Source organism: Falco biarmicus, chromosome 9, assembly GCF_023638135.1.
Source record: "Falco biarmicus isolate bFalBia1 chromosome 9, bFalBia1.pri, whole genome shotgun sequence".
Taxonomy (NCBI): Eukaryota; Metazoa; Chordata; class Aves; order Falconiformes; family Falconidae; genus Falco; species Falco biarmicus.
Genome location: NC_079296.1, coordinates 16817138 through 16831344, shown reverse-complemented (window position 1 = coordinate 16831344; position 14207 = coordinate 16817138). Strand labels below are relative to the sequence as shown.

The 14207-nt window shown below is 53.0% G+C and overlaps 1 protein-coding gene across 4 annotated transcripts in view; it reads left to right on the top strand.

Annotated features, from left to right (window-relative positions):
• Positions 1-9941: 9941 nt before the first annotated feature.
• LOC130155186 (uncharacterized) overlaps positions 9942-14207 on the top strand; it is a 30978-nt gene continuing 26712 nt past the window's right edge. The window contains exon 1 of one of the 4 annotated variants that reach the window (XM_056352204.1): positions 9942-10235. In XM_056352204.1, coding sequence (XP_056208179.1) covers positions 10187-10235 — 49 coding nt within the window. In that variant the 5' untranslated portion in view covers positions 9942-10186. Of the gene's footprint in view, positions 10364-14207 lie in introns of all 4 variants that reach the window. The other 3 variants (XM_056352205.1, XM_056352207.1, XM_056352206.1) reach the window with 3 other exon arrangements.

The following is a 14207-nucleotide window of genomic DNA, read 5'->3' as shown; positions in this document are numbered from 1 at the left end:
CACCTTTGCTTGGACCAAGTCTTCTCCAAACACCAGGACAATGACAACAAAGGTTCACTCTTTATGAGGTTGCTGGTGGCCAGGATGAGCGGCTGCTGGCAGCATGCTGTCCCCTGTACCTGCTGCCAGGGATGGCTGAAGGGACACTGCTCAGGGCATCTGCTTCATCCAGGGAGGGAACAGGGACTCCCTCCGTACTGCAGTCCCCTGGTGTTTCAGCTGAGGGACCCAAACCTGCCTCCAGTATGGGGAAATTGGGAGACAGTGGAAAGGAGTACTCCTGCCATCGTCCACCCCCGCCCCCCCCCCCCCATCCCCTTCTTTTCCCTGCTTGTCCCTTCCCCTTCACTCACCAAATCCTCCCCTGGCCTTATCACATTCCCTCCATTCCTCCCATCGACCTCTGAGCTTGCTTCTGAGACGCGGAGCCGCTGCTGCACGCCACCGGCTTCCAGGTCCTCTTGCTCAGACCTGGGCGCTGGGCTCCCGGCTGCTGCAATGGTGGGGTGGGGAACCCCTGGCTCCCACTCATCATCTTCTCCCACAGCTCTGAAAAAAAAATATAAAAAATATATATATACTCTCTCTCCACCTCTGCCATGCACAGCACCCCCTAACCCCCCTCCCTTCCTGATGCTATCTACTTGTCATAACTGAGTTTCCATAAACTCTCTTCCATTTATTCCTCACTGAAGCACCCTTATCTTATCTCACAAACCTGACTTGACATCAGGCAGTTTGGTGTTTATATGAAAAAAGGGTTTGGCTTTTAAAACAGTTCAGCAGCCACAAACAGAGCTAGGTCCTCACAACAGCTTAGCCTGTATTTTTGGACACTGAAATGAGCAGCCAGCTCTTCCCGGCGGACTCTCTGTAATGGCGTGCTTTGTAAACATGACTTTAAATATCCCTGGAACGGTTCAGATGTGGAGCGTTTGCTGGGAAACTGGGCAGTAGGCAGTGGCTCCCTGGCAGCCAGGCTCACCTGCAGCCTGCCTGCAGCCCCCTGCCGCCCCACCGGCACGGTTTGGGGCACAAGAGCCAGTCTGGCCTCCACTGCCTGCCCATTTTGACAGACTGGAACCTGCCTGATTCAGTTTGCAAACTTGGGACAATATTTTATTGTGTCTTTGCCTGTTCTTGCACATTAAAACTGACTCAGGAGCAAGCAAATTGTGCTGTGGGACAGTAAATCACTGAGATTCAAAGCTGGGTCACCTGGAGGTCAATATTCACTCTTACTCTCTTTTTTTTGTTGTTGTTAAGAACACTGCCAGAAACTCTGTGGAAGGCACCAAGGAAAGCTCTCCTTGCACAAACCCACTGCAAATACATAAGCCCGTGGTTTTTACCTGTCGTGGAAACGTGTGTGTCAGTTCAGTCATAGGGGCTGTCAATGTCAGGTTGTTGTGCAGTGACTGTCTTGGTGTACAACAGCCTGGTGACATCTGTCCTCCATCCTGTGAGTCACGGAGCACCGCAGTCATGAAGCGATGCATCACAAGCCTCTGTTATTTCAGGATACGGAAATATCTCCAAAGCGCTGCATATAGACTACGAATTAGAGATAAGCCAACCTGAAAACTTCAGTGCGAATGGCAGTCTTAAATTAGTAAGCACAGGGAAGTCTGCAGTAACACAGCCGACCGCCTCTGTTCATCCCACGCTAAACAAGCGTGCAAAGAGAAGCAGAGTTTTATAGACAAAAGCACAACTAGCACTGCTAAGGTGAAAGTCACAAAGCTCCTGGTCCCAACCCCTCAAAGTCCTTGGTAGTGTTTGATTTTCTTCGGTGGGCTTAGATCAGACTTGAACAGAGGGGATACGTATATATCACTGGCATTTCCCATCTAGACCCAGAAGAGCCCTGCTTTGGGATTAGTTTGGGGCGGGGAAAGTGTCCCTCTGATGAGCTTGCTTTTGTTACTCTGGATGGCCAGAATCACTTATTGCTTGTAGAAACACAGGGTTTAATACAGACACACAGCTTTAATGCCCAGGCAGCTTTACAAAGGAGAATGGTTGTACCTCCTTTGATCAGGCAGAGAGATGAAAAGCCCAGAGCACAGAACCAGCGTGCTGAGGAGGCAGCACCCCTCAACGCTGGGCTCAGGTCTGAGCTCCTGCGCCCTTTCCTGCACCAGGCGCCCGAGCTGGGGCCGCTGCAGCTCACACCTGCTGCTGCACACAGCCATGCAGGTCCCGGCCACGTCACCCGCCTCGGTTCACAAACAGATATCCTCCGGGATGTCCAGAGGAAATACACACCCAAGAACTGCATATCAGAGTTGTACACAAATGAAAGAGCATTGGTTTGGCTTCAGCAAGAGGGTTTTTAAATAGCAGGTTTGCAGAAACAGATGCTATTTGTAAAGTATGTCCTGGGGTTATCCAGCCAGGTCCTTGGCTACTGAACTCTGCCTGCTTATCAAGGACAGTCGATTTCAACATTTTTCAGCCTGGTAAGCCCCTGTATACTTTTCCAGTGGAGGTTAGGTCTCATGCAATGCATTTAAACACACTCACAGTCAGCCTGCTTTCCTGCTGCTTCCCCGAATACCAGAGCAGCCAGATCCACAGGAACGGCAGCCACTGCTCCAGGCTAATTTTACGATGTCTTCTTTAGGGAGAGCCCACGTGGCCACTCTCCACTCTCGGTGCTCCTGTCGCATCCAGGGACAAAGCAGCTCCATCGTTTCACTGGACTGGGCAAATCACCTCATACCTGAGCCCAGGCTCACGTACTGCATGTCAACAGTCCCTGGTTCCCAGTTTCCTTTTGGAGGAGGTGTACAACAATGTATCCCCCCCTCCAAGTGGGAAACAGTAATTTCTGTAATCAAACTGTGAAAGCAAAATTACGAGTACAATTAAGGTGAAATATAGCTCTATTGAAGCTGGTGGGAGTTTTATTATTAACTAAAGTTTCACCTTTGTGTTTCAGGTGGATAGCTATCCTGTTCAAGCAAAGAAGCCATTATTTAATCAAAATGACATTTATAATGCAATGCCGCTATCATATTTAAACTTTCAGAAAGTGTTTACTTTAATCAGTTCTAATTAAATTGCTACACAAGAAATATACTTAGTTCTACTGATGAGTTCACATATATTCAGGGGAAAGCAATGCAAATTGCCCAGGATCTCATTAATTCCTATTTGTACTGCTTTAAACTCTGGTGATGTATTTAGCAAGTCACACCTAACTCTTTTCTTGCACTCCACTGAAACAGATTGCTCTAAGCTGAGAGTGAACATTTCCAAACTAAAGCAATTGCAGCACTTGCAACGATGCAGCGTTTGCAACAAGGTAAACGGGGCAGAGATTGCCAAAGCCTCAGCCCTGTTAATGGCAAGGTTTAAGCAGCATTGTCACAGCCACTGGGATTCTCCAGGGGTAGAAAGCAAAGAAACAGTCTGAGGGATGCTCTGGATACTCTGGCTCCCCAGCAGTGGCCCATGCATGGACAAAGCTTGGCCCAGCTCTGGGGGATGCTGTGAGCTGGAGGGATGTCAGAGCCTGGGCTCGCTGCCAGGCACAGGCTCACAGCCCCCAGAAGCCAGGCAGCAGGCACAGCTCCTCAAGCAAACACCTTCACACCTCTTCTGCTCCTGGGGCTGCAACGCCCTAAACCTCCCCATCGGTCTGTCCTGGTGTTACCTGCAAGGCAGTGAGAGCAAGACAAGGCTGGCACCAAGGTGGCTCCTGCGACAGCAGGGCTCTGCTGCATGCTGCTTGCCCATGGCTTGGCATGGAGCAGGGGGATGCCAGTAGGAGACCTGGGATGGGAGAGTGCCCCAGTGCTCCTCACAGTAACCCCACGGCACCTACCAGGGCTGTCCCACAGAGAGACTGAGCCAAAGGCTGTTGCCCTCCATCACAAAGGTAAATTAAAGAATCACAGAAATAAAGGCAGCGCTGCACAAGTGGGCTCTGCCCAACGGCCTCCGGCACAGCCCAGACACATGGTGCCCCTGGCCGTGACTTGCCTTTTGTTGGGGCCACTGAAGCAACCCTCTGGCACCCCAGGACACCAAGGTCCCAGCAGAAAAACAAGGTGCCTCTCTCCCTGACCCAGCTCAGCCTCCACCCTTGCTTCCTTCCTTCCCGAGGGGTTGCTGCTGCTCCATGAGCACCTCTGCTGCTTTTCCTGGCCCTCACCAGCTCCCCGCCATCACTCCCCTCTGCTCCTCCACTTGCACCCAGCTGCCCCACTGGTGTATGGCTCCCATCCTATCCCATCCCATCCTGTCCCGTCCCATCCCATCCCATCCCAAGCCAGGCACCCTTCTCTCCTGGCTGAGCCCCAGCACCCACTGACTCAGACACCCAACTGAGAACCGCTGGCAGAGAGGGGTGCTGGTATGCTGCAGGAGGAAAAGCGGATGGGGACCCCTCTGTGCCCGCATGCCACCAGCCAGCCTGCAGCATCACAGGAGGAAAACAGAGAGTCTGCGTTGTGGCATAACCCAGAAAGCAGCCAGCATGGCTCATCCTGCCTTTGGAAGGAGCTGACGAGGTCCCCTTGGCTGGAAAAGGTGTGAACCCCCAGGGCAGGTAATCCACAGGAAAGCGAGGGGGTCTGTGCTGGCTGTGGAGAGTTACAGAGGCAGCAACCTGAGTTTAAGCATGTGTTGCAGCAGCTTTTGAAGTCAAAGGTCCCTTCAGCCCACAGGTGATGTGCCTGGCAAGCCACCAGCCCTGGCTGCCTGGGGCACAGCGCTGGGCAGCATCTTCCCACCTGGCTCACCAGCAGGGAGGAGTGGGGACCACATACCTGCTCCGGGATCCAAAATGCACCTGGCATTTGAGCCTTCTCTGCTCTGGAAAGGCTGCTGGACACCAGCAAGCAGATTTGGGGCAGTAGGTGCTGAGCTGGGCAGCAGCTTTCTCCCCTACTCTGTGGTTGGGGCATTGCTCGGGGCAGCGGTGCCCATGCAAGGGGTGGAGAAGATGCAGGGGGCTTTGCTTGCACAGGCCGGCTTTGCTCGTTTTGAGTATTTAGCACATTTATCAGATTCCCTGAGGAAAGAGCAAAATCTGCAGTGTCTGTAGACTAAGACAAGCATCTGGAGCAAAACACAAGATTCGCAGGGGTTAAGACGTTACTGCTAAGACTCGAGAGCTGCTTGCTACCGCAGCAAGCTATTTTTTGCACTGTAAGGGCATTGCAGGAAAAAACTTCCCCTCTTGTGACTCCAAACCTTCACCTGGACAAGCTGTACACGTGAGTGCCACTGTCAAGTTAGCAGGAGAACTGTTTCACAGGAAACTGGAGTCTTCCAGAAACCTCCATTTACCATGCAATTCCTCTTTGAAGGTCTCTCTCTTTCCATTTTTTTTTAATTCCTCCCTCTCCTCGACCCAGCGGTGTGCAGGCGTGCTGCCCAGCTCCCCAGGAGCTGCTGCCAGCTCTTGCTTCAGTAAGATCAGTACAGCACCGCTGGCACGCCCGCTTGGGCAAAGGCAGCTCCAACCTAAGACAAAGAGCAACCCCTTAGAGTCACCCACCAGGGACAGGTCTGAGCCGACCCTGGTGGCTGCGGCCCAGATCATCCCCTCCCTGGCCTTTCTCTGCTGATGGGGAGCCCCCCCGTAGCATGCCGTTACATACCCCCTTTTTCCCAGGCTGTCACACAGATCCAACGTCCCTCTGCCAGCTATGCCCCAAAGCCCTGCTCATACCACAATGGAAGAAAACACATTTGAGCTGAGCAGGTGACTGTGCTGCACGGCCCCTTTTGTGCCATGCTGCAGGTGTACAAACGAAAGCAGGAGGCAGGCGAGTGAGCCCTCCAGATCCAGCCTTTGACTAAGGGGTCAGGGAACGCGATGGAAAATGAGGTCTAATATAAACATATGATGAAAGGTTGACAGCAATTTCACCGCACGCTTCGGTGTCAAAACCGCAACGATACTGGGATGTGTTTTCCGTCACCACAAATACTTCACGCCAGGTGGAGGGGCCTTTTACATGCATGAGAAATCCCGTGATTTGGGGGCTGCATGACTTATAGGCGACGGGTCCTGAAACTACTTGCAAAAATCCTGTTCTGCCAGACAAGCTGCAGCAGAAGGAGGTGAAGTTATTTACACAGGGGACTTGCCTAAAGCAAAAGAGCAGAGGAACACCTGCCCCAGCCAGGAAAGCTCAGCCACGCAGGCTGTACATGCCTGGGGCTTTGTCCTCTGCTGAGCCGTTTGGCTTTTGGGGAGTTTTTTGAAGCAAGGCTCATGTCTGACAGGCATCCTCCTCTGCAGCTGCAGAGCATCTCAATGGGTGCTGTAGCAATCGCTTTTATGGAAGATTTAGGGGTGATTTCAGCCCCTGTAGGGCACAGTAGTAACTGGGGCATGGAGGAATGGCATGATGGCCCGCATAGCACTAGAAGTCACCACTAAAAGCACCCCTCTTGCTTTCCAGGCACCTAACATGGAAATTGCCCTATAAACAGACCTTGTCACATGCCCTCAGCCCCCCCCCCCCCCCCCCTTGGTGCAAAGGCTGAGCGGCTCCCTGCGAGCCTGTGCCTGGCTTCTCTGTGGTAGGGAAGTGCCCCCTGCTCTAAAGTCGCTTCCCACCAGCCCTAAGGCTCACAAAGGTGATGAGAAAGATAGGATGCAGCTGTATGCCCAGGGGACCCAGAGACACAACAGCCTTCCACACTCGGGGACTTCTTTGGGTGGAGAGTTTTCTTATGGCTGAGGAAATGGATGCATCCATCAGAAATTAAGTCAATGCTGACTAAGAGGTTTTTCCTCTTCCCGTTACATCCTCTGTAGCTCGAGAGGGAGTTTCCTGCCCAGTTGCAATTCGGAGAACCCGTCCCACATTCTCAGCACAAAGGTGAATGGGAAGGAGCCCCAGCATGAGGACCGGTGGCAGCAAGGAAAGAGCAGATGGAGGATGTGCCAAACCCCACAGCATCCTCACAGGGCACCAGGTAACGTGGCCCCAGTCCTCAGAACAGGCTGTTCCCACAGCTGAGGCAGGTCCCTTCCCCTGCCTGACTGGTTTCCCCCTTCCCTGGGCTCTGCCCCCAGCACAGCTACATATGGCTCAGAGCTGGCAGCCCACACTCCCCTAACAGGCTGGACTTTAAGGAAAAAGGAGGCAGCCTGTCTCAAAACTCCCAATTAAATGGTGAGACCTGGCACTACTCTTGCTGCCAGACAAGAGACGAAGCTGCATGACAGAAGCATCCTTCCTTTTTTGCTGGGCTACAGCAGCAACTGAGCTCAATGCGTTTCTGTTCAGAGGGCATACAACCTCTCCCATGTCAAGGGTGTTCACAAGGTTTAGACAAAAGCACATTAATAATGTTCCCCTTTTCTGCACTATCTTCAAGTTTGGACACCAAAACCAGGTACCAGTATTGCTTCTTGCTTGTGGGCTGTTGTTGGGGGGGGGGGGCTGGAATCGGTGGTGTCCTCCCTTTGGAGGGTTTCACTGCTGTTAATAATACAACCACAAAATGGCAAAATCTCCCTTCCGGTAGGTGCGTTTACACTGGAAGAAAAGTCCCAGGCACGCTCTGGTTCTTTTCCTGATCCAGTGCTAAGCTATTCATGTGTAGAATATAGCTAATAAACCTGAGCTGAAAAAACCCCAAACCCAAAACACAGTTATGCTACTAAAGCTTTTCAAGTGTGAGACAAAACTGAACACGTACAACACCTAACGACAGCTTTGTGGGGCCCTCTAGACTCTGAACACTGTCACATATTGTGTCAACGCAGAGCATTTCCAGTATTAATTATCAGTTTCATACACACAAACACACCCTCTCATGAGAATACCAAGAGCATTCACATCTTGCACTCATTGCCAGCCATTTCCATCCCATGTTTGCCCTGGCCCAGGGCCGGAGCGCTTGGCTTGTGCGCATTCCAGGGGATGTTTCATTCTTGTTCAAAAAGCTTACTGTCACTGGGTTCTTTTATTTATTATATTTTGGTAACACAGTCATTTCTGTTGGCCCCAAGCGTTTGTTGAACACAAGGGGTAAACTGGGCTTAGAAACGGCCAGATTGAGACTCTCCTTAGGAACCTAGCTTTTGCTCGTTACAAATTAGATGCGTTTCAGAGCACTTTGAGTTATAGCTATATACAGACATCAGCACAGCAGTTTTTCTTCCTTCTCCAAAACAGTTATTTTAAAAAAAAAAACCAAAACAACAAAAAATTAAGCCTCTGGGTACTATAGGAGTGCATTCAGCAGCATACAAAGCAATGGAGCTTAATGGCAGAAAGGCAGGCCTGTGCAATGGTGTGCAGGCAGCAGAGCTGGGGCTGAGAGGGTAATACTTTGTCCCCGGAATTCCTCTGGCTGCTAACAGTGCTACCACAAATTTATGCTAAGGAACCTGTACGTTATCCTTCCGCTGCTCTAATCATTTTAAGTCTGCCCACTGTAGCTGGGAGCTGAGGCGCTGAGCCTGGGCTGGCAGCACCGGTAGGGCACGGCGGGCAGCGTGCACCAAGCACGCAGCCATAATGGTGGTGGTGCACATCCCCCAGCACGGACCCTCACAGTGCAAGAAAGAGGGACCTCCTTCACCCAGGGAATTTATGGTTTCCTTCTCACACCCCCGGACACAGCCTTCTCTGGCTTTCCCAGAAAAACAGAAGCAGGCGCTGGTTGTGCGATGAGTGCCCAGGGTGCTGCAAGGGAATCGGGTGCAGCCCACAAACTCCCCATCCCACTGCAGTGGGAGGCAGGAGGGAGCAGCATAAGGAGCCCCCCAGCCTAGGGAGGAAGGCTGCCTCCTTCCTCCTGTCGGGTGACATGAGTTTGGGAGCAATAAAATAAGAGCCATGTGGTGATAAAGCAGGCCAGTCCAACACCCTGCCTTTAAATAGTGGCTGGTGCCAATCAGCAAACTCCAGCCACAGCAAAAAGGCAATTAGTTCACTTTGGTTGATGCCTGGCTGGTGGCGTGTGGCAAGGGCACAGGAGGACCAACACCTAGGGGAGCAGCTGGAGCGGACCTCCCCTGGCAGGTCCCCTCCCGCGTGGCTTTCTCACGGCATTTGTGGCAGGGCTGGAGCAGCCGCTGGCTCTCTGTGATCTCCTGATCCTGCGGATGTCTGAAGTCCACAGAATTAGGCCGGTTTAACTGGTGGAGCAGCACATTTTCTCCCGACAGTGCTTAAGTCAGCAGAAGTCTGGATGGGAGAGTAATGCAGGGGCTGGTGCGCTCTGAGCAAGCAGAGATCCCATGCAGGTTATGGGGCTGTTGGCTGTAGGGAGCTGGCATGGTGTACCCCTAGCCTAGGAGGAGCTGGCATGGTGTACACCTTGCCTAGCAGGAATGTCCCATGCTTCCCAAGGCAGCGCTCGTGAGCTGTGCCCAGGGCATGCCAGAGCACCCATTCCAGTGCTTGAATCAATACACTTGGATCAAGAGAACCAGTGCTCTTGTTCATAGCCTGCAGCCCCAGCTACCAACAAGGCAAGAGTTTTGTGTTGCAAACATATGCAATTTAAATAGATAAAGAGGAAAAAAAAAAGAAAAGGGAAAAAAGAAGAGCGAGAAAAAAAAAGAAGAGGGGGAAGAAAGAGAGGAAGGGGAAGAAAAAGAGGAGGGGGAAAGGGAAGAAAAGAAAAGGGAAAAAAGACAAGGGGAGGAAAGGAAAAAATAAGAGAGGAGGAAGGAAGAAAAAAGAAAAGGAAGAAAAAAGAAAAGGAAGAAAAAAGAAAAGGAAGAAAAAAGAAAAGGAAGAAAAAAGAAAAGGAAGAAAAAAGAAAAGGAAGAAAAAGAGAGAGGAAAAAACCAACAAAAAAAGAAAAAACCGAAAAAAAATCCACCAAGCCCACTCTACTCCCTCCTCCCCACCCAAAACATTCCAGCCTTTCCTTTCCTGCCACTTGAGAGGGGGGTTGTTTATTGACATTATGCAAGCGCTGAAATATTTTTCTTTTTCTTCTCCCCCGTCCCTTTTCCCTTCTCCCCCCGCTCCTCCGGGGGTTGCAAAGGTAATCCGGGCCCCTCCAGCCTCCCCGGCTTATCAGCCGTAGGAGATGCATTCCGCCGCACGGCTCCCTTCGTAAGGGCGCGCTGGCCGGGCCCCTGCCCGCCGCCCCGAGGGGGGCCTGCCGCCCCGGCAGCCCGGCCGCGCCGCGGGGGGGCCGCGATGGCAGCCCGCGCCCCTGCCCGCCCCTGAGGGCGGCCGCCGCCGGGATGTTCGCCTGGCACCGCAGCTTCAGGCTGGCCGCGGCCGGCCGGAGAGGTGAGTCCGCCGCACCCCCCCCGCGCCCCCCCGGCCGCGCAGGCGGTACTTAGGGCCGCGCAGCGCTGCGCGGCCGCCCGCCCCCATGCTGCGCTCGCTGCTCGCCGGCTGCCTCTGCCCGCACGCAGGTAAGCGCGGAGGGGAGGGTGCTGCTCGCCGCTTCAGACGGGGGTTATTTGGCTTTTTTCGGCGTGGAAACGGCTTGCGAGGGGAGGAGGGGGGCAGGAGGTACGGGAGCGCGGGGGGTCCGGGCGCGCGGAGGCTGCCACCCCCGCACCGCCCGCCTCGCACCGCACAGCCCCGCGTTCCAGGCGGGTCCGCCGCCCCCCAGCAGCTGCTGTCCCGGGTCTGGGACCACGCTGGGTGCCCCCGGGCGGGCCGCGCCCCGCACTCCCCGGCGCTGCGCAGAGCGAGCGGCGCAGCGGGTCCGGGATGGTTTATCCCCAGGCAGCGCGGCGGGCCCGGGGATCTCGGCCCCGGGGAAGCGGAGCCCCTAGCGCACCCGTTCCCCCTTCAGCCGCGCTGGAGGCGGCGGTTTCCCCTCGCCGTTAGCATCGCTGCCGGCGCCGGCTTGCGGGGCACGGCGGTGGCTACTGGGGTCCCGGCAGCCCACCCGGAGCTCCCGCCTCCCTGCAGCGCTGCGCTGCCGCAGCCCGAGCCGCCACGGGCACCCACCGCTGGGGGGGGGGCGGACACACGACACACACACACGACTGCCCTGCTCCCCTGCGCTGGGGGGCCTGCTGGGGGCTGGGGGGAGCTGGAGCCCCCCGAGGTGCCCGAGCTGGCGCAGCGCGTTGCCCTGCCCGGGCTCGGCTGGGGGCTGCGGGTTTTGCCCAGGGACGCGAAGGGCTCTGGGGCAGCGCTGCTGCGAGAGCACTCCAGCATCAGCACTAGGCGCGAAGAGATGCCCTTTTACAGGGCAGTGGAAATTGCTCTTTTTCTTTTTGCTCTGGATGTAATTTGAGCGTGAACTTGTGTCCCCCAGGCTACATAGTGCAGGTCTGACGGCAGGGTTAGGAGGGGAAAGGAAGCTTGCTCTTCCACTGGGAAGCATCCCTCATCACCCAGACACAGAAGTACTGTCAGGGGCAGGTGGAAGCTTTGGGGGGGGGGGGGGAACAGACTTATCACGTGGAGCACTGATCAAACAGAGATTCCGCTAGAACTTCTCCAAATACGAAACAGGGACAGCGCTCCCTCATTACCTCAGCTACAAAGAGGCACCAAATATTATTTGCATCCTGGTTTGGACCCCATTTCTACTCAAAAAGCCAAGAGTATGCTGCTTCTTGCAAGCTTTGTGGCAGGGACTTCAGAGCTGCGTCTCCAAATGCAGCCTCAGAATGTAAACAGAACAAAACTTTTTTTGTTCTTTCTTTAGAATGGCAGCTAAGTAACAGGGGTGTAGGCTGGATCTTCTCCCCTCCTTGCGGGGGCTGTTAGAACAGAAGTATCAGGGTGGCAGGACCTCTTGTATCAGCAAGTTCAGCTTACTACAGCTACAGAGCCTTGCATCGCCACCTCCTCCTCATCATCATCTCACCACAGTCCCCATGTGGCTGCAGTAAGAGCAACTAACCCAAAAATTGTCACCGCTCTCATTGTGACCATAAAAGACTTCAGACATACCAAAGAGTATGGTTACACCCACCCACTGCTCCGTCCTCAGAGCAGGAGCAGCGCTGGGGTTTGGCCTAGGGACAGCAGTGACTGCACATGGAGGATGGGTTAACAGTGACCTTTCGGAGTTCCTCTGCCTTCAGTTGAAGCACTGGGGTCTTAATGGCTTTGGTCTGTGGGACTACTGAACAGTTGTTTATCCAAGCTTATTATAGGCAATAAAACCTGAATGACTACATACCTGTCATCCCTGGGGGGCAAGTTCCATCCTTGCAAAGGGCCTCCTGTCTCCTGGTTTCTGGCTGAATACTCCTTAAGGATACAAGGCAGCCTGCAAGTCAGATGTGCAAGGAAGGATCTCCTGAACTAGACAGTTTTGGCCAAGGTGTGGTATATCTGTTTTCATTTTCGGCTCAGCCACGTTAGTGAGCTGTGTGCCAAATAATCTTTTGCTGTTATACAGGGCTGCTTGTGAAAGCACCATTTACTTTAAGGTTTTGAACCTTTCTTCTGAATGAGCACATGGAAATTTCCAAGAAGGATTTGCAGGTCTTTAGGGAGAGCTGTCATCACCCTGGCAAAGTCTCACAAACAAGCACCAGGGATGCCTGTGGGAGCTGAACCCCCCACCCCAGGAGTGGGTACGCTGCAGAGCAGGGAGGACTCTGGCACAGAGCCTTGTGCACCATACTTATCCTTGGCCTCGTTTTCCCACTGGGCTATACATCTAAAGTAGTAAGTTGCAGGCTAAATGCAGCAAAAAAAGTTTATCTGGCACTATACACATGGTCAGGTGTTAGGTCGAAAAACTGGTGGCTGCCAGCCTGCGCGAGCACCACCGGTAAAACAGGTGGTCTGCGGGGACCTGCTGTGCCCAGGGACCACCTGCCAGAGGTCACTCATCTGTCAGACCCATCGCTCTGTTTCCAAAACTTTGTGGGTCACTTGGAATGACTAGAAGCAAGTTGTAGAAGTGTCAAGTGACCTCTGTACTTGGAAACCCATTTCCTCTTTAGTTCACCCAACTGTTGCCACCAGTAAAGAAGCTCCCTCTCATTCTGCCTCAAATGCCCGAAGAGAGCTATAAGTATCTCCTCCTCTTCTAAAATGTAGGTATTAAGACAAAGAATGCCTCTTCAGTCAGTCCTTGAACCCTATTATCTTTCTCTCAGCATCTGTTTTATATGGATTTATCATTGCTAGCTGCGGCTATGGGGGATCTATAACATTTCTGGCCACATTATATATTACCAAACTATCATCTGGAGGAACTTCATACACTTATAACTAAAAGTTTGGGAGAGCACCTTGGAGGAAAACCACCCAAGAACTTTGTGCTTTTTGTTCGAGGGCTGTCAGAGATCTCAGCTGTGTCATAATTGTTCCTTTGCATTCAACATTTCAAGCAAATCAAACTGTATATATACTCCCATGAAATCCACATGCATTTCAGTGGGCGAATTGAAATATTGAGGATTGGGTCTATCAAGCAAATATTCAGTTACCACATGGGAGCGTGTTCCTCTGCAAACATGACTTGGTCAGTCACAATTCCAGTAAAAAAAAAAAAAACCAAACAAAAAAACCCCAACAAAACCACACACCAACCCCCCCCCCCCAAACACACACATTTCTATAGCAGTGATTTTTCAAGCCTGCACAAGTTTCTGCTTTTGTAGACAGAGGTTGTAACTGGTGCAAGACCTTTCTGTAAGCTCCCCTTAGAAATGCTCAGGCTTGTGATTGTCCTAACAGCTCCGGAGAAGCCCTTGCTCAGGCTGGGCCGTGCTCACAGAGTAGCTTTGCTGGAACAGCCTTGGGAGGGCAGGTTATCTGCAGAAACTTGGTACCAAGCAGCACCCCTGCCATCGTCAGGACTGGGACCAGGTCTTTAACAGTGGGAAGATCCTCACCCCATGGCAAAGCTCCATGGAGACAGATTTCCTTGCCATATGGTCAGTTGGTAGTGCTTGATGGGGTTTGCTTGTTTGTTGGGTTGTTCTGGTTGGAGTTTTTTGGCAGCGTAAGAGTAATCCAGTCCTTCCCTTGAGCGCTGGGCTCCGTGTGCCGCAGGGCTCTGCAGGGGACAGCCACTGCCCCGCTAGGAAGGTAGTGTGGCTCCAGCATGGGGGTGGCTGGTGCCGAGCAGGGGGTGCCAGCACAGCCCCAGCCCTCCCCACATGTGGGGGAAGAGTCAGCAGCAAAAAATGCCTATTGTTTCAGAAAGGAAGTGACCCCTTTTCTCTCAAATGCTGGGAAATTGAGACCTCATCGCTGGTGAGGGAAAAAAAATAAAGTCCCCTCTTCGCAGGGAAAGGGAAATAATACCTGGGCTGTACTGCCAGCAGT